Below are 22,260 nucleotides of genomic sequence, written 5' to 3' on the forward strand. Positions count from 1 at the left end.
CAATGTGTCCGAAAACCATGCTGCTACCACAGTAAATTTAAAATAATACCATGGTATGTGCTCAAAAACCATGGTATTACAATGGCAAATATGCAAAAAAAAAAAAAAAAAAAAAACATAATTGCATGGCACGTCCAAAACACTATGTTGTTACCAGGGTAAACGTAATAAAAAAACTCATCAAAAATCATGTTACCATGGTGCATGTCCAAAAAGCATGGTACTATCATGGTATATTTGGAAAAAACATGGCATTACAGTAGTACATGCACAAAAACATGATACCACTATGGTAAAAGTGTCCAAATAAACATGGTATTATTAAAGTACATGTCCCTAAAACATCGTAATACCATGGTAAATGTAGAAAATATTACCATGGCACAAGTGGACATCACACAAACATGAACACACACTAGTGTTTATGTGTGTGTGTGTGTGCGTGTGTGTGTGTGTGTCCACACACCTGATGGGGCAGAGGGCTCATCACCCGCTGGACCCCCCCCCCCATTTTAATGATGGACCATACGTTACTGTGCCGACGGGGAGAGTGACAGGCCTATTTGCGGGGCCGGCGGGCTGCTTGTGAGTGATTGGACAGCAGATCGTCAGGGGCGATGGCCATGTGACAGCACACATTTCCATTTGGGTGAAAAATCAGGCTAATGTGGCTAACACTAGGTGTTTGTGCGTGTGTGTATGTGAGAGAGAGAGAGAGAGAAGAGAGAGAGAGAGAGAGAGAGAGAGAGAGAGAGAGAGAGAGAGAGAGAGAGAGAGAGAGAAAGAGAGAGAGAGAGAGATGAGCGAGGGTGAGCCAAAGCCAGAGCCAGAGAGACTGCAAAATAACAGCACAGACTCAAGCACATATTCATCATAAAAGCTAAACACCGAGCCTAATGCAGAATCAACAGCAGCACAATGAAAACCTTCATCCTCACCTCTACCAGGCTAGTGGAGGACAGTTGAAGCCAGAGAGAGAGAGAGAGAGAGAGAGAGAGAGAGAGAGAGAGAGAGAGAGAGAGAGAGAGAGAGAGAGAGAGAGAGAGAGAGAGAGAGAGAGAGAGAGAGAGAGAGAGAGAGAGAGAGAGAGAGAGAGAGAGAGAGAGAGAAGAGAGAGAGAGAGAGAGAGAGAGAGAGAGAGAGAGAGAGACTGAAAGCAGTGAGGAAAGGCCTTGTTTTCAGAGCAAACCTCCTGAATTTGTGTGAGAACCACACAGGAATGTTTTCCTCTTGCGGCTGGTTGACACTCATGGCACACACACACATTCACACACTTGCAGTGGAGGGTGGACAAGGGACGTCCAGATTTACGGAGGTGTCAGGGATTTCTCGTCTGTACCTCTCTAGGGTCACATCTTGCTCTCTCCTTCACTCGCTCTCCCTCTTTCGTATCCCTTTTCTTTCAGATCTATATTGAAAAAGAAAACAGGCCCGTCTCTCCTTCTGTCTGACAACGTAGCGGAAAAAGAAAAACAGACAGCGAGAAGGAGGGAGAGATGAGTGAAAACATAGGGATGGAGATCTCCTCCGGTGTGGACGCTGTTGTCGAGGGAGGTTCACTTTCGTGTCAGGGATTTTGACCACAACAGCAGATAATTCACAATCAGTTCAGTTCCAGCGACACCTGAACGTCAGGCATCGGCTCAACTCAATGGAGGATTTAATCGTTGCGTGGAAAATGTTCCTGAAACTTCTACAGCATTTAGAAGTATGCCACTGAGAGGGCGAAAAAGTATTAAAAGGGTGTACTCTAAACTTCTCTATATTATTTCCATCCCTAAAGTCCACTTACAATGTAAGTGAGGGATTCTTGCACCAAAAAGTCATAATTTCATCATTCATTTTCTATCTGACCTTTCTATCTTAAACAGGCTGTTTTTGCTACTGTACATGTAAGACTTCTAAATGTAAATCACCCCTGTACCAGTGTAGTTCACACTGTTTTTTCATCAGGGCGGACCATGTCGTTGCAGCTTAGTTTCCATAAATGTGACGTGTTTCAGAATTTGTAGTCAGAAGTTGCAATGTATTTATATAGAAACACAATATTAACTAAATGTATTTTTGACCATTTATTTTTGATACAACAGATTGTCTGATCTGAAACTGTCAATTTTGTCAAAAAATTAACAAATATAAAAAGTAATATATCATAATTTTTATAATTATTTGACACATTTTTTAAAGCTGCAGTCCGTAGTTTTTCCTCTTTGTCGCCATCTCTGTTCGAAATCTGCAATTGCAGTTATTCGCAGAATTATCAACTTTTCATGGGTTTTGCCTCGGCACAGCACAGCGCGGATGAATCCAATGTTTTGAGGAGAACGTGTGGCTGTTCTACTTTTTGGAAGCATGACGACCATAATAATTTTCACCGGAAAATGTCATCTGAACAAGTAACATCCACTTTTGTTCTGATCAACTAAGGAAAAAAATAATTATTTGATAAATATATTTAAATTTTGTGATTTTTCATTTCCACTATACAGTCATGTGAAAAAGAAAGGACACCCTTTTGAATGATATGGTTTTAAGCATCAGGTCATACAGTAATTCTTCTGGTCTTTAGCAGGTCTTAAAATTAGGTAAATACAACCTCAGAAAAACAACATGAAATATTACACCGTGCCATTATTTATTTAACAAAAATAAAGCCAACATGGAGAAACCATGTGTAACAAACTAAGTAGCCTACACCTTATGATTCAGTTACTTGTAGAGACACTTTTAGCAGCAATAACTTGAAGTAATCATTTTCTGAATGACTTTATCAGTCTCTCACATCATTATGAAGGAGTTTTGGTCTGCTCTTCTTTACAATGTTGCTTAATTTTTTTTAGGTTTGTGGGCATTTGTTTATGCACAGCTCTCTTAAAGGGATAGTTCACTTTGAAATTAATTTTTGATATGTTTTAGCTTACCTCAAGGGCATCCAAGATGTAGGTGTCTTTGTTTCCGCAGTAGTTTCAATTTTGATATTTTTAGGTCAAACCGTTCTTGTCTGTCAGTCATATAATGCAGGTCGATGGTCACTGTATCAAAACACATGCACAGAGTCCAAATTAAAACAATTCCCCGTCATCCAAATTAAACAATTCCCCATCGTAAGTACACATTGATGGCCTAAGACACGAAACAAGCGGTTTGTGTGAGAAAACGAACAGTATTTATATCGTTGTTATCTCTTGAAAACAGCACACGTCTAAATGATCTGACGGCGCGGGCGGGTATAGATCCATACATAGATGTCGCCTTGGCTACTGCAGTTCATTGGAACGAAACCGTAGCCAAGGCGACATCTATGTATATATCTATACCCGACCACGCCGTCAGATCATTTGGACGTGTGCTGTGTTACAAGAGGTAAAAACGATATAAATACTGTTCATTTTCACACACAAACCGCTCGTTTCGTGTCTTAGGCCATCAATGTGTACTTACGATGGGGAATTGTTTAATTTGGACGATGGGGAATTGTTTTAATTTGGACTCTGTGCTTGTGTTTTGATACAGTGACCATTGACCTGCATTATATGACTGACAGACAAGAACGGTTTGACCTAAAAATATCAAAATTGAAACTACTGCGGAAAAAAAGACACCTACATCTTGGATGCCCTTGAGGTAAGCTAATACATACCAAAATTTATTTTCAAAGTGAACTATCCCTTTAAGGTCCCGCCACAGAATTTCAATCAGGTTGAGGTCTGGACTTTGCCTGGGCCAGTGCAACACCTTAATTTTTTTCTTTTTCAGCCATTCTGTTGTAGATTTGCTGGTGTGCTTGGGATCATTGTCCTGTTGCATGACCCAATTTCAGCCAAGCTTTTGCTGTTGGACAGATGGCTTCACATTTGACTCTAAAATACTTTGGTATACAGAGTTCATGGTCACACGGACCAGGACCAAAGTTCATGGTCGACTCAATGACTGCAAGGTGCCCCAGGTCCTGTGGTTGCGAAACAAGCCAGAAATCATCACTCCTCCATCACCGTGCTTGACAGTTGGTATAAGGGGTTTGTGCTGATATGCTGTGTTTAGTTTTCACCTAACGTGGCGCTGTGCATTATGGCCAAACATCTCCACTTTGGTCTAGTCTTTCCATAGGACATTGTTCCAGACGTCTTGAGGTTTATTCAGATGCAACTTTGCAAACCTAAGCCGTGCCATATTTTTTGTTTATAGAGAAGAAGCTTTCTCCTGGTAACCCTTCCATACATGCCATACTTGTTTAGTCTTTTTCTAATTGTACTGTCATGAACTTTAATATTTAACATGTTATCTGAGGCCTGTAGAGTCTGAGGTGTAGTTCTTGGGTTTTTTGCAGTTTCTCGGAGCATTGCACGGTCCGACCTTGGGGTGAATTTACTGGGACGTCCAGTCCTGGGAACATTGGCAACTGTCTTGAATGTTTTCCCACTGTAGAATGATGGACTGATAAATTATTTGGAAAATGGCCATATTACCCTTCCCAGATTGATGGTAGCAATAATTGCTTCTCTAAGATCATTGCTGATGTCTTTCCTCCTTGGCATTGTGTTAACACACACCTGAATGCTCCAGACCAGCAAACTGCCAAAACTTCTGCTTTTATAGAGGTGATCACACTTGCTGATGATCAATTAATCAAAGGCATTTGATTATCAGCGCCGGTCTGCTACTTATACCCTCTTAATTCCTATGGAAGCAGTAATGGTGTACGTACTTTGTCACACATGGCTTCTCCATTTTGGCCTAGTTTTTGTTAAATAAAAAATTACACTGCATAATGTGTCATGTGTTGTTGTTCATCTGAGGTTGTATTAACCTAATTTTTAAAGGTGACATATTATGACACATACATCTTTTCACAAGATGTAATATAAATCTATGGTGTCCCCAGCTCAAATTACCCCCCAGATCATTTTACCCACCTTGTCAAATTTGCCCCTTTTTGGGTGTGATCAAAAACGGACTGTTTTTGTGTGTCGCTTTAAATGCAAATGAGCTGCTGCGGCTCCCCGCCTCCATTCAGAAGACGGCCTTTACACGAGCTTCGTTCGGATATATATATATAAAATATATTTATATATTAGGGCTGTCAACGTTAACGCATGCAATTACTTTTAATTAACGCATTAAAAAAAAATGTACGCAAATAAAGCCAGGCTTAATATCAGAATAATATTCAGAAATGGCAGAGAGAACAGCGACTCTTGGACAGTTTTCATTGAATTATATATTCCAGTGTCTGTTAGCTTTAAGACACGAGCTCTGTCATATTCTGTCAATGTTTCTTAAGAGCGCAAACCCTTATGCATCCATGTACTGCAGTAGGCAGATCAATGAGGTTGGTTTAAGGTTTTAATTACATTAGCAGTTTGGAGAAAAAACATTATATCATTACAAGTTTTTATTTGGCATTCAACTCCAATGTTCTGGCTCAACATTCCAGTGTAGTTCCCAATTCTGGCTCAAAATGGCAGAGCGGGTCACAAATGGTCTGGAGAGGAAGCTTTGCGTCGTGAAGGTACACTGACATGCTGTACTACATTTTTTATTCTACCCTGTTTACCATGATAAAAATGCCTGCTTACCCAATTTTAAAATGAAAGAAAGCAGTCCAACTGAACTTTCTTCAGTTCTTTAGTTCTCTCTGTTCTTGATCTAAAGGGGTCTAGGGGCTTGTGTTGTGTGTTTTAATTGGATGACTGATGTGTGTGTCAGTCCGAGGCTCAACAGACATAGGGTGTGTGTGTGTGTGTGTGTGTGTGTGTGTGTGTGTGTGTGTGTGTGGTGCACCTGGAAGAGCTGCTAGTGTCAGTAGAGCAAAGAGTGGCCAATGAGCACAGTCTCTCTCAACTTTTGGCTCCAACTTTTCAGAGAGGCAGGCAGTGTGGTTGGCCCTGGCATACTGTCCTAAGACCTCCTAAACCTTCTTCCCCAAATAAAATCCCCCACAAAGGGCTTTTTGTCCCCTGCAGGCAGCGGTAGCGCTTCAGGAAGTGGGCGCGCTCCATAGCTGATGATTTATGGCTGGGTGTCCTGGGTGGCAGTTGGCCGGACTCCCGCTGTCAATCAAACCGGGCTCAGGAGCGACGGCCAATGGCGCGGCTTCCCCCCATCGCTCTAAAGAGGTTACAATGGCTGTCATAAAGAAAAGTAAAAGAAGGAAAGAAGGGCGCCGCCATGGAGGAGAAAAAGAGAGTCCGGACAATCTGAAGACGAGGGAAGATGGATGTGTTCTCGCTCTATTTAAGAAGAAACCCTGGAAGTCTCTCTCTCTCTCACTCTCACACACAAAAACATCTCACTCTCTCTTTCTTTCTCCCCGTCTCTCTAGGGGGTTTGTTTTGAAGGTTGTGGATGGCAGGATGTCAGGGTTATAATCTGCCGGGGTAACCGATGGAGAGGCTGTTCCTGTGGTTGGCCCGAGATGGTAACTCGTCTTGACCAGCCACAACAATTAGAGCAGATCTCTGTCCTAACATTACAGACACACGGACCAGGAAAAATCCTGCCTGATGGATCAGGGCTGACACAGCCAACCAAAAGGACCGGAGAGGGTGTGTGTGCCTTAACCCGTTATCCGAGAGGATGACCAGGGACAAAGTCCTACCCCGACTACCTGCTGCCACCCGGAAAATCTGATTACTCCCTCGCTCTCTCTCTTTCTTCTCTATTTCTTGGTCCCGTTTCCTCTCTGTCTGTCTGTCTAACTTTCTCTTCCATGTTTCCCTCATCTGTCTCATGGTCCTTTACGCAACCCATCTTGTTACGAATGTGTAATGAATTTATTTATTTAGCTGTTTTCCATAGAGTTACAACACATGAGGACTGGGGTTATTAAAAAAATACAATCAATTGTTATTCTGTGAAATTCTCTCCTTGGCACACAATGTCCAATTCATAAACAAATTATTCTTTTTAGATGAATTATTTCAATGGATCAATTCGTCTTTGTTAAAGTGTTTGTTCTTTGTTCATTTTGATTTGTTCACCTCACCGACTAAACTACTCAAGAAAGTTATCAGAACATAACCAACTTTTTGGCCTGTTTTCAGACAAAGCTATAAATATGATTTAAGAAAACATGGAATAACGTCATACGAGTCATTTGGACCATTTTTTTTTATGGTGGTTTTGCATCCTTTTTGAAAGCTTTACTTCACATTCATTGTAACTGCATGGGGGGGAAATGACCTGTACATTATTTATGTCTTCTTTGTTGTTCAGGAAAGTCATAAAGGTTTTGCAACAACATGAAGGTGAAATGAAGAAATGATTCCTTTAATTTCTTGTTTTGGTCCTGGCTAACACTCTCTGCTCCTCCACCTTCCTCAGGTTTGAGTAACTCTATCTGTTTTGCTGAGCTCTATTCTTAGTTGAGGAGGTAAGTGTGTGTGTGTTAAGGCTGAGTGGCATGTATGAACTGTCTACCCCACACAGAAGTTTAGAGCGGGCTAACGTGAAACACATGATAATACAGCTTGTGTCAGCTCCAATCACACTCTCCTCACACACACACACACACACACACACACACACACACACACACACACACACACACACACACACACACACACACACACACACACACACACACACACACACACACACACACACACACACACACACACACACACACACACACACACACAGCTCTTTAGCAACGTACACAACTGCCTTGATACACACAATTAAACACACACTTTCCTCTCATTCAGGTGCTTTATTAACAGAGGGAGAAACAGAGCACGAGAGAGGAACAGATTAAGAAGTCAGACAGAGAGATACAGTATGGCCCGAGAAAACTGTTTAAATCATAATAATATTATAACAGAAATTCGCACAGAGCCAAAGAAAGATGATCCGTGTGTGTTTGTTGGTTGTGTGTGTGTGTGTGTGTGTGTGTGTGTGTGTGTGTGTGTGGTTTCTGAACTGGTTTAAACAGGTAGAGGACAAACTAGAGAAAGAACAGATTGAACTACAGATCTGAACTATATGCAAATTATGCACAAAAAAATATAAAAATGTGTCTCAAAAACATTCTGGGGAATGAAATAATGTGTTATTGTAATTATAATAATGTGTAAATAAAAAAAAGCTAATTTTTTTTTTTGGGGGGGGGGGATTATGGTTATGGCTAGAGCTTGCAGTAAATATAATAAGCTTTATACCACTGTTCAAAAGTTTAGTTATTTAAAGTTATGTTTTAGAAAGAAGTCTCTTATGCTCTCAATTTATTTAATCTAAAATACAGTAAAAACAGTAATATTGTGAAATATTACAATTTTAATAACTGTTTTCTATTTTAATATATTTTAAGATGTAATTTATTCCTGTGATGGTAAAGCTGAATTTTCAGCATCATTACTCCAGTCTTCAGTGTCACATGATCCTTCAGAAATCATTCTGATATGATGATCTGATGCTTAAGAATATTTCTTATTATTATTAAATGTTGAAAATTTCTGTTAATAAATTTCTGTTAATTCAGTCACATAAGTCAATGTCCCCACCATAACATAAAAACAAGCACATACATATTTCTGAAGAAAGCTTGTAAAGTTTCCAGGCTTATGTTCTGGTTTTATGGAAAACATGCACACATGCAATGACATCACGGTCACATTAAGATACAGCTGTGTGAGTAGATAGGGTTACAAATATGTCTACCTGTAATTTAGTTTCAAAACTGCTAATGAAGCTTAAAAAAGTTAGTCAGTCAGTGTAGACACCATATTTAATTTGACAAATTTAAAAAAATATTGTAAGACACACAAGTACAGTCTGTTCAGCATGATCTAATGGGTGTTAATTTTCCCAACTCACGTTTCACGACTGAATTGAACATGACAATTTATGCAAAAATGGTTTTATGTATGATTTACACTATATTAGACTATATTTTTATTCCTCACAGCTTTGTTATAACCAATAGTCTACTTTATAATAGTGGCCCTGGACCACAAAACCAGTCACATGGGTCAATTTTTTGAAATTGAGGTTTATACATAATCTGAAAGCTGAATAAATAAGCTTTCCACTGATGTGTGGTTTGTTAGGATAAGATATTTGGTCGAGATACAACTATTTGAACATCTGGAATCTGAGGGTGCAAAAAAATCAAAGCATTGAGAAAATCACCTTTAAAGTTGTCCATTTATGCTCGCGATTGTGCTGCATTCACTCATAAAAATAAATGTTTTATATATTTACGGTAGAAAATTTACACAATATCTTCATGGAACATGATCTTTACTTGATATCCTAATGTTTTTTTGGCATAAAAGAAAAATCAATAATTTTGACCCATACAATGTATTGTTGGCTATTGCCACAAATAAACCCGTGTGACATGTGACTGGTTTTGTGATCCAGGGTCACATATACACTCACCTAAAGGATTATTAGGAACACCTGTTCAATTTCTCATTAATGCAATTATCTAATCAACCAATCACATGGCAGTTGCTTCAATGCATTTAGGGGTGTGGTCCTGGTCAAGACAATCTCCTGAACTTCAAACTGAATGTCAGAATGGGAAAGAAAGGTGATTTAAGCAATTTTGAGCGTGGCATGGTTGTTGGTGCCAGACGGGCCGGTCTGAGTATTTCACAATCTGCTCAGTTACTGGGATTTTCACGCACAACCATTTCTAGGGTTTACAAAGAATGGTGTGAAAAGGGGAAAAACATCCAGTATGTGGCAGTCCTGTGGGCGAAAATGCCTTGTTGATGCTAGAGGTCAGAGGAGAATGGGCCGACTGATTCAAGCTGATAGAAGAGCAACTTTGTCTGAAATAACCACTCGTTACAACCGAGGTATGCAGCAAAGCATTTGTGAAGCCACAACACGCACAACCTTGAGGCGGATGGGCTACAACAGCAGAAGACCCCACCGGTACCACTCATCTCCACTACAAATAGGAAAAAGAGGCTACAATTTGCACGAGCTCACCAAATTTGGACAGTTGAAGACTGGAAAAATGTTGCCTGGTCTGATGAGTCTCGATTTCTGTTGAGACATTCAGATGGTAGAGTCAGAATTTGGCGTAAACAGAATGAGAACATGGATCCGTCATGCCTTGTTACCTTTGTGCAGGCTGGTGGTGGTGGTGTAATGGTGTGGGGGATGTTTTCTTGGCACACTTTAGGCCCCTTAGTGCCAATTGGGCATTGTTTAAATGCCACGGCCTACCTGAGCATAGTTTCTGACCATGTCCATCCCTTTATGACCACCATGTACCCATCCTCTGATGGCTACTTCCAGCAGGATAATGCACCATGTCACAAAGCTCGAATCATTTCAAATTGGTTTCTTGAACATGACAATGAGTTCACTGTACTAAAATGGCCCCCACAGTCACCAGATCTCAACCCAATAGAGCATCTTTGGGATGTGGTGGAACGGGAGCTTCGTGCCCTGGATGTGCATCCCACAAATCTCCATCAACTGCAAGATGCTATCCTATCAATATGGACCAACATTTCTAAAGAATGCTTTCAGCACCTTGTTGAACCAATGCCACGTAGAATTAAGGCAGTTCTGAAGGCGAAAGGGGGTCAAACACAGTATTAGTATGGTGTTCCTAATAATCCTTTAGGTGAGTGTATAATAGTAAAAAAAATGAAAAAGAAAAAGAAAGATTTAGAGATACAACTATAGAGAGAAAGACAGAACAGGGAGCGAGACAGGGTGTGGGCTAATACAATCTAGCAAAAAGTAAGAATGTTTGAAATAAAATCAAATTTCTTCATATTAACGGCACTTTCTCCATCAACTTTCAGCTATATACGAACATGACGTTGAGAGGCACGAGTCCTTTCCAGTGCGACCCTGCAGATCAAAACATGCTGTCAAGGCTTCTCAAACACGTCTGTTGAAAAACTGAACAGCTTCCAGGTCACTGGTACACATCTGCTTAAATTTGAACTATTTTTGTCAATTAGAAAATTACCACAGAAATGACTGGCGATCACGTTTTACGTTTAACCCTTACGCAAACATCAGGCGGAGTGATTGACAGCTTGACAATGTGATGTAAACAGATTTCCAATGAAAACGTCTGGAACGTCACTTTAACGTCCGCTTGCTTCGCTTGGTTTGGTGTTCCCGATGAGGGGAAAATAATTACGGGAAAGAAAATCCTGAGTACAACTGAGTTTCAGTGAAAACACTGTATGATATCAAACCAAATTTTGGATAAACATGTTGTTAGCCACTCTGTGGTCGAAGCTGAAGGCTTGGGTTTTAAACAAAGGGTAAAAAACAACCAAATTTGATTTCCTCAAGCGAAGTTCGCTGATATCAGCATAGTGAAGTTTCATTGATCCACAACAAAATACACTTGGCCATGTTTCCCACATTTTTAATGGAAACCTCATGAGTGTGTGAAGAGATGTGCGTCTCCTTATGCGTGTGTGTGAGTTTATTAAACTGTCTTTTGGAGAGCCCGCAGCAGGTCGCCATTCTTGTTTTGTGTAAAGCGAGAGAGAGAGAGACAGGAAGAGGTGGGTTCATTTTAATGAAACCCCACCTTCTCCTTCCCACAGAGCTTTTCACCAGGTACACCCCCCCACACCCAAACACACACCCCCATTCTTACACATCTAATGAGGTCACGACCTTCAGAGACACCCCCCCCCCCTCCTCACCTGGCATTGTGACACACATACATACACGCGCGCACACACACACACACACACACACACACAACCTTGTTATAAAAGTATTTGTATACCAACTCTACAAGCATTTAACCCCCGGCTTCCCAACCCTGCTGAGAAACTCAAAGAGAGAGAGCGAGAAGCAAACATTGCTGTCTTGTAAGCCAGCTGATTTTCATAATCTTTATGTTTTGTTTTTTGCTTTCTCATACTCTTTAATCACAAACACATCAACTGTAATGAAATAACACAATATAGCATAATGAATTAAATAAAAATGTACAGTATTTATTTATTATGTACATTAATAATACATACAGTATGTATTAATAAAATGACATATTTAGATTTATATTTGTTTCTTGGATATTTAGCTAATATATTTGTGACAAATTAGAGTCACCAATTGTGTTGATTTATATTAGCAGATCTCAGTTTCTCAGAAACTGAACCCATCACAACATTTTTTAAATAATTTTGGTGGTTAATATAAGAAATATTCCACATTTGTATCACCACATGGTGTTATGGAGTAAAACAGATAAAATGTTTCCCCTGATGATACATTTTTTCACTGAGATAAAATTGCATAAAACAATTGCAGTTTTTGTCGCTCACGTCACTTACGGAATACGGTTGTCATTTCTGTATTTGAGTCCTTAATACGGTTGCGATTACACACAGTCCAGGGATTTACGGGAGTGAAAACCGCATTCAATAACCAAACTCACACCTCTACATTTTCAGGACTCACACAACCGCATTCTTGGAAAACTTGTGCAGAGTGAAAGAAACGGGACTGGACAAATAGTTGTCGGTCACATCATACAGTGTGAGTGAGCTGCTCTTCGCTGCACAATCACGTGTCTACTAGGGTTGGGCGGTATTACGGTAATATCGGATACCGCGGGATCTTAAAATAGCACCGGTATCAGTTTCAATACCGTCATTACCGGCACTTATATAGCCTATAATATATATAATTTATTTATTGCCTAAAAAATGCTTATGTGTGGTTGCAGTTTGGTAATATTTCTGGTTCCAACCGAATGAGAAGGGAGAGGCGGTAAATACTGACGAGGCAATTTGTAAATTGTTCCATAAAAATGTGACCGCGAGAGATGTAAACACCTCTAACCTAATGTCGCATCTCCGAAACTACCACCCACTCACTGCTGCCAGGATGCATTTTGTTCTCGAGTTCATTAAATAAGCGCATTAAGTTTCGTATTTGTTAAAATACTATAATGTTATTTTTTCCATCTTTCTTGATTATGAAAAGTGAACAGCACAAATAAGATGGGATGCATCGGGAGTCAGACGATTTGACCACTTCAATAAATTTCGTTTTGTAAAAGGCCTCTTTAAAACGAATTTCGTTTTGTATAAATTGTATCTTAATTTTAATACATTTTTCATCAACCAATTGCCTATATATTTAATATAATCATGACATGATGGGCGATGGCATGCCGCGGTCACTTGCATTGAAATCACCGAAACATGGAGATGGCGATCGTCAATTTCTTTAAACAAAACAATTCAAAACGAAAAGAAATATAGGGTAGCCTACTCTCTGATTAATCCATGATGTGCATTTCTCTCTATGGCGTTCAGATGGCGATCGTCAATTTCTCAAAACGAAAAGACAAAGGCCACTCTGATTATTTGATGTGCATTTCTCTCTAGGCGCGTTCATACGGAGATGTAATCATCAATTTCAGCAAACGAAACCATACAAACCGAAAATAAATAGACTAGCCTACTCTCTGTAATCCATGATGTGCATTTCTCTCTATCGTTCACTATGGAGATGGTGATCGTCAATTTCTTTAAACGAAACAATTCAAAACGAAAAGAAATATAGTCTGATTAATCAATGATGTGCATTTCTCTCTATATGCGCGCTCACTACAGAGATGGCGATCGTCAACTTCCACCTTTGCAGAAAAGTTTTATTAATAAAAATCAAATGGACACGCGTCACCGGATTACAAAGGCACTTCTTGCTTGTTGCACGCACACAGTTTTATGTTGAATAATGGTGGGCTCGGGCTCATAATAACAGTTAATGCCGTCGACCGGACTCAGACACAACGTGCACGGCTTGATTTTTTTTTTTTTTTTGCCCGATCTGGCATTCAGTTTCTGAACTGTGTAGGCACAAACCAACAGTTTGGTGACCCCGTCTGAGCCCATTATGTCATAATTTTTAATTAGTCACGGTAATACCGTATACCCCGGTAAAATAGGGAGGGGGTTTGACGGTATCAAAATTCGAATACCGCCCAAGCCTAGTGTCTACCGTGTGGTGTTGGTTTTAATGCTTGGTTTTGGTAACTTACAGTGACGGAGATATGAGCTGTGTGTCATCTGAAGGCTTTAGATCCAGGCACTCTTCTCCACAGGAGTGGCTCCTGTCAGTTTTTTGATCTATACGCAACTCAAATGCTCCTCTCTCCACACAGATATAAAATCTGCTGTCGGTTAATGAAGATTTGACAGATGAACTCGCGGCTCGATTGGTCACGTGTCAAAAGTACAGTTTTATGGATGTCGCCATCTTTTATATTACTTTGGTCACTGTCTGGTTACTTGTAAGAGAATACAGGTTTGACTCCTGTTGCACATTCATACAGACAGTATTTGAGATGCTACTGTAAGTTGCTGTTTGAACGGTTAATTTCGAGACTTACTTCACCTATAAGTAAATCCTAAAAAATGAGTCTGAACGTAGCCTTAGGGTGTATTCACACCAGGAAAGTCCGATAGTTCACTTGCTTTGGTCCGGACCAAATAGAATGTTGATTTTTTTTGTTTGGTACGGTTCGCTTTCACACTGTTCTTTTTGCAAGTGAACCAAAATGTGTAAACAAAACCACACGTGTGCTAAGGTCGTTCATTCATTGGACAGGAATTCTCAAGCAGGGAAAAGCAGGAAGTGCACAAACAGGCTCAGCATGGAGATATTTCGTTATGTAATATTTGTTATTTTACTGATTTGGTGTTATTCTCTACAAACGCAATATGAAGAAACTATATGGTATAGATAAAAGCCCGCCCGCACTGACTTGGGTCTTTACATGCGCTTCGTGAGGCACGGCACACACACGCAAGGTCTCTCGCTCCCTCTCTCTGCCGTGCGCGCGCTCTTGCTCGCTCGCTCGCTTTAGACACCATTATGCCAAAATGTCCGTTTTGTTAAGTATCCTCATAAGAGCAGTCAAATAAAAAGACACAGTTTTCTGCAGTTGGGTCGATTCATGTTCACACCATAAACGAACCGTACCAGAGTTCGTTTGGAACCGTACCGAGACCACCTCTTCAGCTGGGTCTCGGTTCGATTGTTTGGTCCGCACCCGAGTTCGATTGCTGTATTCACACCTGCCCAAAAGGTCCGCACCAAGGGGGGAAACGAACTAGAGTTCGATTCAATCGAACCAAACGAGGCAGGTGTGAATACACCCTTAGATCCACAAAAGCAAGGACGATATATATATATATATATATATATATATATATATATATATATATATATATATATATATATATATATATATGTGTGTGTTTTATTTTGTACACTTTTTACAAAAATTATTTTAAAGTAATAAAAACACTTGGACACACACCTTAAAGACAACATGAAACTCAAAACATTTACAGTAGCATCCAAAATGTAAAGGGTGTTATTTAAAGGGATAGTTCACCCCAAAATGAATATAAGCCCATGATTTGCTCACCCTGAAGCCATCCTAGGTGTATATGACGTCATCCTAGGTGTATATGACGTGTATATGTATACTCGTCTTCTTTCAGATGAATACAATCGGAGTTAGCGACCGTACGCATCGATTTACGCCAAAAGAGTAACCCTTGAACTTGACGCACAACGTAATGACGAAAAGGGTTGCCCAGCCCTGTTTGTTTGAGCCACTAGAGGCGTCATTACGTTGTGCGTCAAGTTCAAGTGTTACTCTTTTGCCGTAAATCGATGCGTACGGCTGTCTGCCGGAAGCTAGTTATTTTAGTCGATAAAGTTTTAAATATGGATATTCTTCTTACACGAACGCATCGCTTCACTTCAGAAGACCTTTATTAACCCCCGGAGATGCATGGAGCACTTTAATAATGAATAGATGCGCTTCGATGCACTTCCAAAGTCTTACAGCCATTCACTGCCATTATAAAGCTTGGAAGAGCCAGGACATTTTTTTATATAACTCTGATTGTGTTCGTTTGAAAGAAGAATGTCATACACCTAGGATAGCTTCAGGGTGAGTAAATCATGGGCTAATTTTCATTTTTGGGTGAACTATCCCTTTAAGCGATTTTTGAAAAATGCTGTTGATATTTGAAATGACCAAAAACAAACAGGATTCCTAAAAGGATCACACCCCTATCTTGATATCTCCACCCCTAAATTCATGAATATGCTATGCAACACACACCTCCCACCTAATGAGTGTTTACGCCCCCTACTGCTGATTGGCTACAAGTGTGTTTTGGCTCTCGGCCCGTTTCTCAGAAATCGCTTACTGCACCTTTAATTTGACTGAATGTCAGGGAGTCAAGAAATTATTGGTTAATATTCCTATTCCCCATTTACGTGGCCTGGAAAAAATTATTACACTTTGTTGAAAGATTACAGAAGCTAACATTTCCTTTTTTTATTTAGATTAATGTGTACTTCTGTTTTGTGCACAGTAAGTAAATAAAGTCTATGTTGATTTCATGTTGTCTTTAAATAAAGTGGCAGTGAAACTGTGCCAGTATTGTGTACTGTAGGCCGGTCGAGTCCCAATACAGGAAGCCTCTTTCTCTCTCTCACACCTTCTCTCTTTCCTCCTGAGAATGAGCGGGTGAAACGGTGGAAGCGTTCTCAGTGAATACTTTAAAACATAATGCTTCATAAAAACACATGAGATGAGTTTTAGAAGTCTATCTGAATGGCTTGTGTGTGTGAGGTCAGTTTCCCTGAGACAGGGATTAAACTTCCTTTCGGGCCCTGAAAAAGAGAGGAGGAATATATATCGGAGGGGAAGAATAAGGGAAGACAAGGAGCGGATAAATATTTCTGAGAAAGACTGACAGATCGAGCGGACGGGAGCGGGAGAGTGACAGACAGAAGGGACAGAGAGAGAGAAAGAGAAGGTTCCAGCACAAAAGAGACAGACAGAAAGAGAGAGAAGTTGGAGAGCAGGATAGCGGGATGAAAAGACGGAGGAGTGTGGGGACAGGCATGCTGAGGAGGCCTAATCCCTCACCCCTATTCACACACACTCTTAATCTCCAGCCACGTACACACACACACACACACACACACACACACACACACACGGGGCTAATCTCCTACGTCCCCTCCATCTATGTCCTTGCACTCAAAAGGTGCACAAAAGCTCCTGGACACCCCCCTCACTGCCACACACACACACACACACACACACACACACACACACACACACACACACACACACACACACACACACACACACACACACACACACACACACACACACACACACACACACACACACACACACACACACACACACACACACACAGACAGACACACACACTTATTTTCATTCACATAAACACAACATAAGGTCACACACACCTTTGCAGGGTCAACATACAGTGACCTGTCCTAAACAACCAGAGTGCTGCAAAACCTCAACGCAAAATGGCTTTTTGTGCATTGTGTGTGTTTGTTTGTGAGGCAGGTGGTTTTTTATTTACTGAAGTCATCTCAACTCATAACTCAACAGCTTTCATTACTCACACACACACATAACACAAGGAGTAAAGGTTTGAATTTATGATGGTGGTTCAGAGAGCTTCTGACCTCTTCAGTGACAAACCTCCCTCATAGTCAGTTATGGACCTTCTAATACAAACACACGCACATACACTAACTACACAAACGATCCATATGTACAATTTGCACAAAAAAAATCACTTCAATGCACACATATCATCCGCAATGTCACACACAGCTGTGCAAACATAAAAAGTTGTCCTAGACACATATTTACATACAAAAACTCACATGCGCGCACATATTTTCAGCTGCATTTAGACACAAAACAATCACACAAACATATGCACGCAATCACACCAGCAAGCACCTCTGCACAATCAAACAAAATCCACCTAAACAAATACATGCAAACAATCACACAAAAAAAGGCACTTGATCACAAAAGTAAAACGTACACAATCACATAAACACCTGCACCTTCCAATTTTTCGTTCAACTCTACTAACACTAACCAACAATCAAACACTTCTACACAATTACAAAGACCTTCACACAACCACACAAACTAACAATCAAACACCTGTCAACATTTTCAGGCTGACAAAGACACACAATCAGGCTCTTACAGATGTGTACAAACATTACAGCACTTGTGCTTTGAGCGTCCATTCCCTCACACACACACACACACACACACACACACACACACACACACACACACGCACTTCATCAAAGCCTCCAGATGGGTTCGGTCTTTATCGTACCCCCGCCGGTGACATCACTCTTCCACACAGCAAAACTGATGATGAAAGCAAACAGATCTATCTTAACTCGCATTTACCAAATCAATTTTATTTTTTACAGTCTCTTGCATATTGGCATATTGACGGCTTCTCACTCGGTGGGATGGAGGGAGGGGGGGTGCAGAGGAGAATGAGAGGGAAAGGCAGGGAGATACGCTTAATGCCATTTACCATATTTAATGTGTCCATGTCATCATTGAATATCCCCTCTGAATAATGTGCCACTTCATCATAAATTCTTTACAACTTATTTACTTAATGGAGAGAGTTATGGGCCGCTGTCAGCCAGCTAATTAAACATAGTGATACAGCACTGCCGCGCCACGCTGTCATCCGTCCCCCATCTCTCTCTCTCTCTCTCTCTCTCTCTCTCTCTCTCTCTCTCTCTATGTGGCTTCTCAGTTTCTTAAATACATATTATTCAAGCATGCAATAAATTACAGATAGATTAAAATTCATGAAACCCTTTTTTTTCCTCCTTCGTTTCCTTCCATAGAGAATGAACAAGAAAGAAAGAAAGACAGCGGGAAAGAGAGAGAGAGAGAGAGAGTGCTTGCTCAAGAGACTGTAAATCTACCGTTGGGAGACAGCTGCCTTTTCAATCATATTAAAACCTAATGTTTGCACATGTAAGATTTCTGCCATGCTGAGGAGGGAAAAAACAACTTACAAAGAGAAAAAAGTCAGAAGATTAAAATGCAAGTTTAACCATTTTTGTTTTCCAACAAGAACAGTCGCAAGAACAAATTCGAACCTTTCAACAGCGTTTAGTCAAAGTTAACCATAATTACATATGCCAACCAAACTTAAACCATAATACCATGTCCTGACAAAAACGCCTCTAAAAAAACAGCCTGGAACTGATTATTAACGTTTAAATCATCGCCATACAAACAGGACCAAAATCCGACCAGAGCAGACCAGAATTAATCATAAATAAACATATCATAAAAGCTGAACACATATAATTCAAAGGGCACTAAAGTGTGTACAAGCAGCTCTGCTTAAGCAGTGCTCAAACTACTGCTTACAAACTCCGCAAGGTGTGTTTACAGCCAGATAATATCAATATCATGAACCTCTGCTTTAACACTGAATGGTCGTTTTTCAAGAATGAGGGTTAGTTTCTTTATCAGAGCAGGACGAGTCTATTTAAATGTTCAATTAGCCTGATACTCCTCCTGCGACCTCTCCAGCCAGGCGAAATTAGCCTAAAATGACCCTGACTAAGACCACACTCGACCTCTGGCCTTGTCCTGTGACCTGGTTTCGACTGGGAGAGTAGACTGACTGATATCTGACAGACAGGGCAGTCACGAGGAGGGGCGGTCTTTAACCTGGCTAAAAAGTAGGATTTATGAGCCTCGGGCTTTAAATGAGTTTGGAAAGTCTAACTCCTCCCACTGTGATGACATCACCGAGGGAGAATTGACCACTCTAATCTATCAGTGAGGTCAGAGCACTAAACAATACCAAAGCAATACATTCAGACAATTGTCCGACTAAAACTTTACTCTAGATAAAAATGAGAACGTTTTACAAATTCAATTTGCATTCAAATTCAACTTGCAATTCTGTTTTCTTCCTCAATCCAATTTCTGGAACTGAGCCGCAATTTCTCAAATCACTCCGGAATGGCACACAAGCCTGGTTTGCTGTGACGAATAAGCATGTGAAATCTTCTGTACATATTCTCAGACTTAAGTGGCATTAAAAAGACTTTCAAGGACATTTATATTATGTAATTGGCATAACATTGACCAATAGCCTGTCTAGTAATTGTGACTAATGGGATTACGGCAATGCTGACTGGGGTTAGTGTAAGATCACAGAGCTGAGTAGAGGTGCTTCACCATAAAACATGCGGGCCAGGGTTAATCACACTGCCTCGCTACTGATGACAGTAAAACCCTAAGTCATAACAGCAACCCATGAGCCCATGTTATCTCCACGCTTCGACTCCAACCGTGTGAGGATTTTCTTATCTGAAAAAGGCTGTAATCAGACAACTGTAGAGGAACACATCTCGAATTCATTGTTTGATCCTACCTCCCATGCCTGGGTAGCATTTTCTGGGCTGTGTCTTGAAGTTCCCTCGTAGGGTCCAAGACGTTCTCCCACCTCCAGTCTCCTCCGGCTCCAGACACCCAGGTTTCCTCTGGTGACGGCCGACTCGCGGACCTCAAAGTCTGGGGGCACCGATTCGACCCCATCCCCGGCCAGGTACATTGAAGTGTGGAACGACGGGTGGAAGGGGGAGGGGGCGACTGGGGAGGCCGCATCACCTGATAGGCCAGGGGAAGGAAGGTCACTAGCAGTGGCCAATGGGAGTGGATCTGCATCAGATACTCCAAGTTCTTCCAGGTCATCAGAGGCGAAAAGAGAAAAGTCCTCTCCATCTCCTAAACGAGAATAGACAGAAATATTTCACTTCATGAGACTTCAGCAGTTATTCAAATGTACAATTTCTGCGCCTCTAGTGGCACCAAAAACAATGTTAGTTTAAGCGGCCTATAAAGTACTGACTAAACCAATGGAAAACGGAGAAACCATTTATTTTAGCAATTCTGTTTGGTGCCTCTAGTGGCAAACAAACTGTATTACAACTTCAACTTTGAGATCTTATGCTTATAAATTTATCATTCAAAATGAATGTATTCTTACATTTCAACAGCAGACAATAGCGTTCAACTGTCAAGTTTAAATTACATACATTTTCTTATGTTTTTAACAATTAAACAAAACATTTGATAATAATTGAAAATGAAAATATTAGACAACATTCCATTATCGATTAGTCAAATCTGAGTGATGTCAATTTATAGATGTGAGATAGGCTTACGCTTTTCTATACTGTGAACAAATGCATATAGGAAAAAAAGTAGTGGAGGTCACAGATTGTGCAGCTGTGGGAATAGTGTACAACTCAAGTTGTTAAAAACACAACAACGTTTTGCATTAAGCACTCCACAATCTTATAAGCATATTGTGTAGTGTGGCTTGTGCTTTAACAGATGCATGTACATGTTTTTCCCATTTACATTTTACAGTTATATACTTATCTGAAAATGTCTGAAGTTCATGCAAGTATTTCCTTTTTGCGTAAAGGCACATCCTAACAACAAACAGGCGTTGCACAAAATAAAGAGAGTAGAATATTGTGACTAAAAGAGCAGTAACTGCAAAGGGGTTGTAAATCCAGTTTATTTATATGCGCTATATACTATACAGTAATTAAATTTTCTATATATAGATTGCTTTAAAGCAGCTTAACAGTAATAAACAGGAAAACAACATCAGTTCCACAAAATATAGTATCAGTTCCAGAATCAGTAGTATCTGGATGTATTTTTCCCATTTCTTTCATTATAGCGATTTCGAAAAATTGTAACTGGTAGCCTGGACGTAAACGAAAAAACAGATCGAAGGCCACTGAAATAGTTGCAGTCTATTAACTTAGCAAAAGATACAAAACTAAGACTAATCATAAAACGCCAACAGCAATATGAAGAGACGACTCGACGCCGTTGATATGTTATGCCCTAAATTAATACTTGATTAACTAACTGTATTTTTCTGTGTACATTTCTGAAATGCACTTTCTGTAAAGCTGCTTTGAAACAACATGTATTGTGAAAAGCGCTATACAAAAAAAAAAAATTATATATATATATATAATGCGTTTTCAGACACTACCAGTACACCTGCTGCACTATTCAAAAGTTAAGTACTTATTATTTGTTTTTGAAAACCCATATTTTCAGACCACAACCAGCCCATGTATGCGACCTCTGCAGATACGAGTAAATATACATAGCACCATAAAAAAATATTTGACCACTAGAGCTGTTAAACAAACACAGGGACGGGGAAAGTGGTTTGAGTCTGCGATAACAGTTAATCCAGACTGGATAAGGTGTCTGGGGTGATAATCATCTTCACTGCCTCACCGGTTATGCCCTGTCATCCTCCTCCTGAGGCCTGCTTTAGATTGTTTGGATACAAGGGAGGGGGGGGGGGGATCTCCAGTGGGAAGAGCTGACCG

At 40.3% G+C, this 22,260-nt stretch overlaps 1 protein-coding gene across 9 annotated transcripts in view; it reads right to left on the reverse strand.

The window, feature by feature from the left end:
• The window catches only part of mecom (MDS1 and EVI1 complex locus), a 176,600-nt gene that overhangs the window by 92,222 nt on the left and 62,118 nt on the right, over positions 1-22,260 (reverse strand). For all 9 annotated transcript variants that reach the window (XM_081371018.1, XM_081371016.1, XM_081371012.1 and 6 more), the window contains exon 2: positions 20,265-20,617. In XM_081371018.1, coding sequence (XP_081227144.1) covers positions 20,265-20,617 — 353 coding nt within the window. The remainder of the gene's footprint in view (positions 1-20,264; positions 20,618-22,260) is intronic.

Source organism: Scardinius erythrophthalmus, assembly GCF_964197995.2.
Source record: "Scardinius erythrophthalmus genome assembly, chromosome: 7".
Classification (NCBI taxonomy): domain Eukaryota; kingdom Metazoa; phylum Chordata; class Actinopteri; order Cypriniformes; family Leuciscidae; genus Scardinius; species Scardinius erythrophthalmus.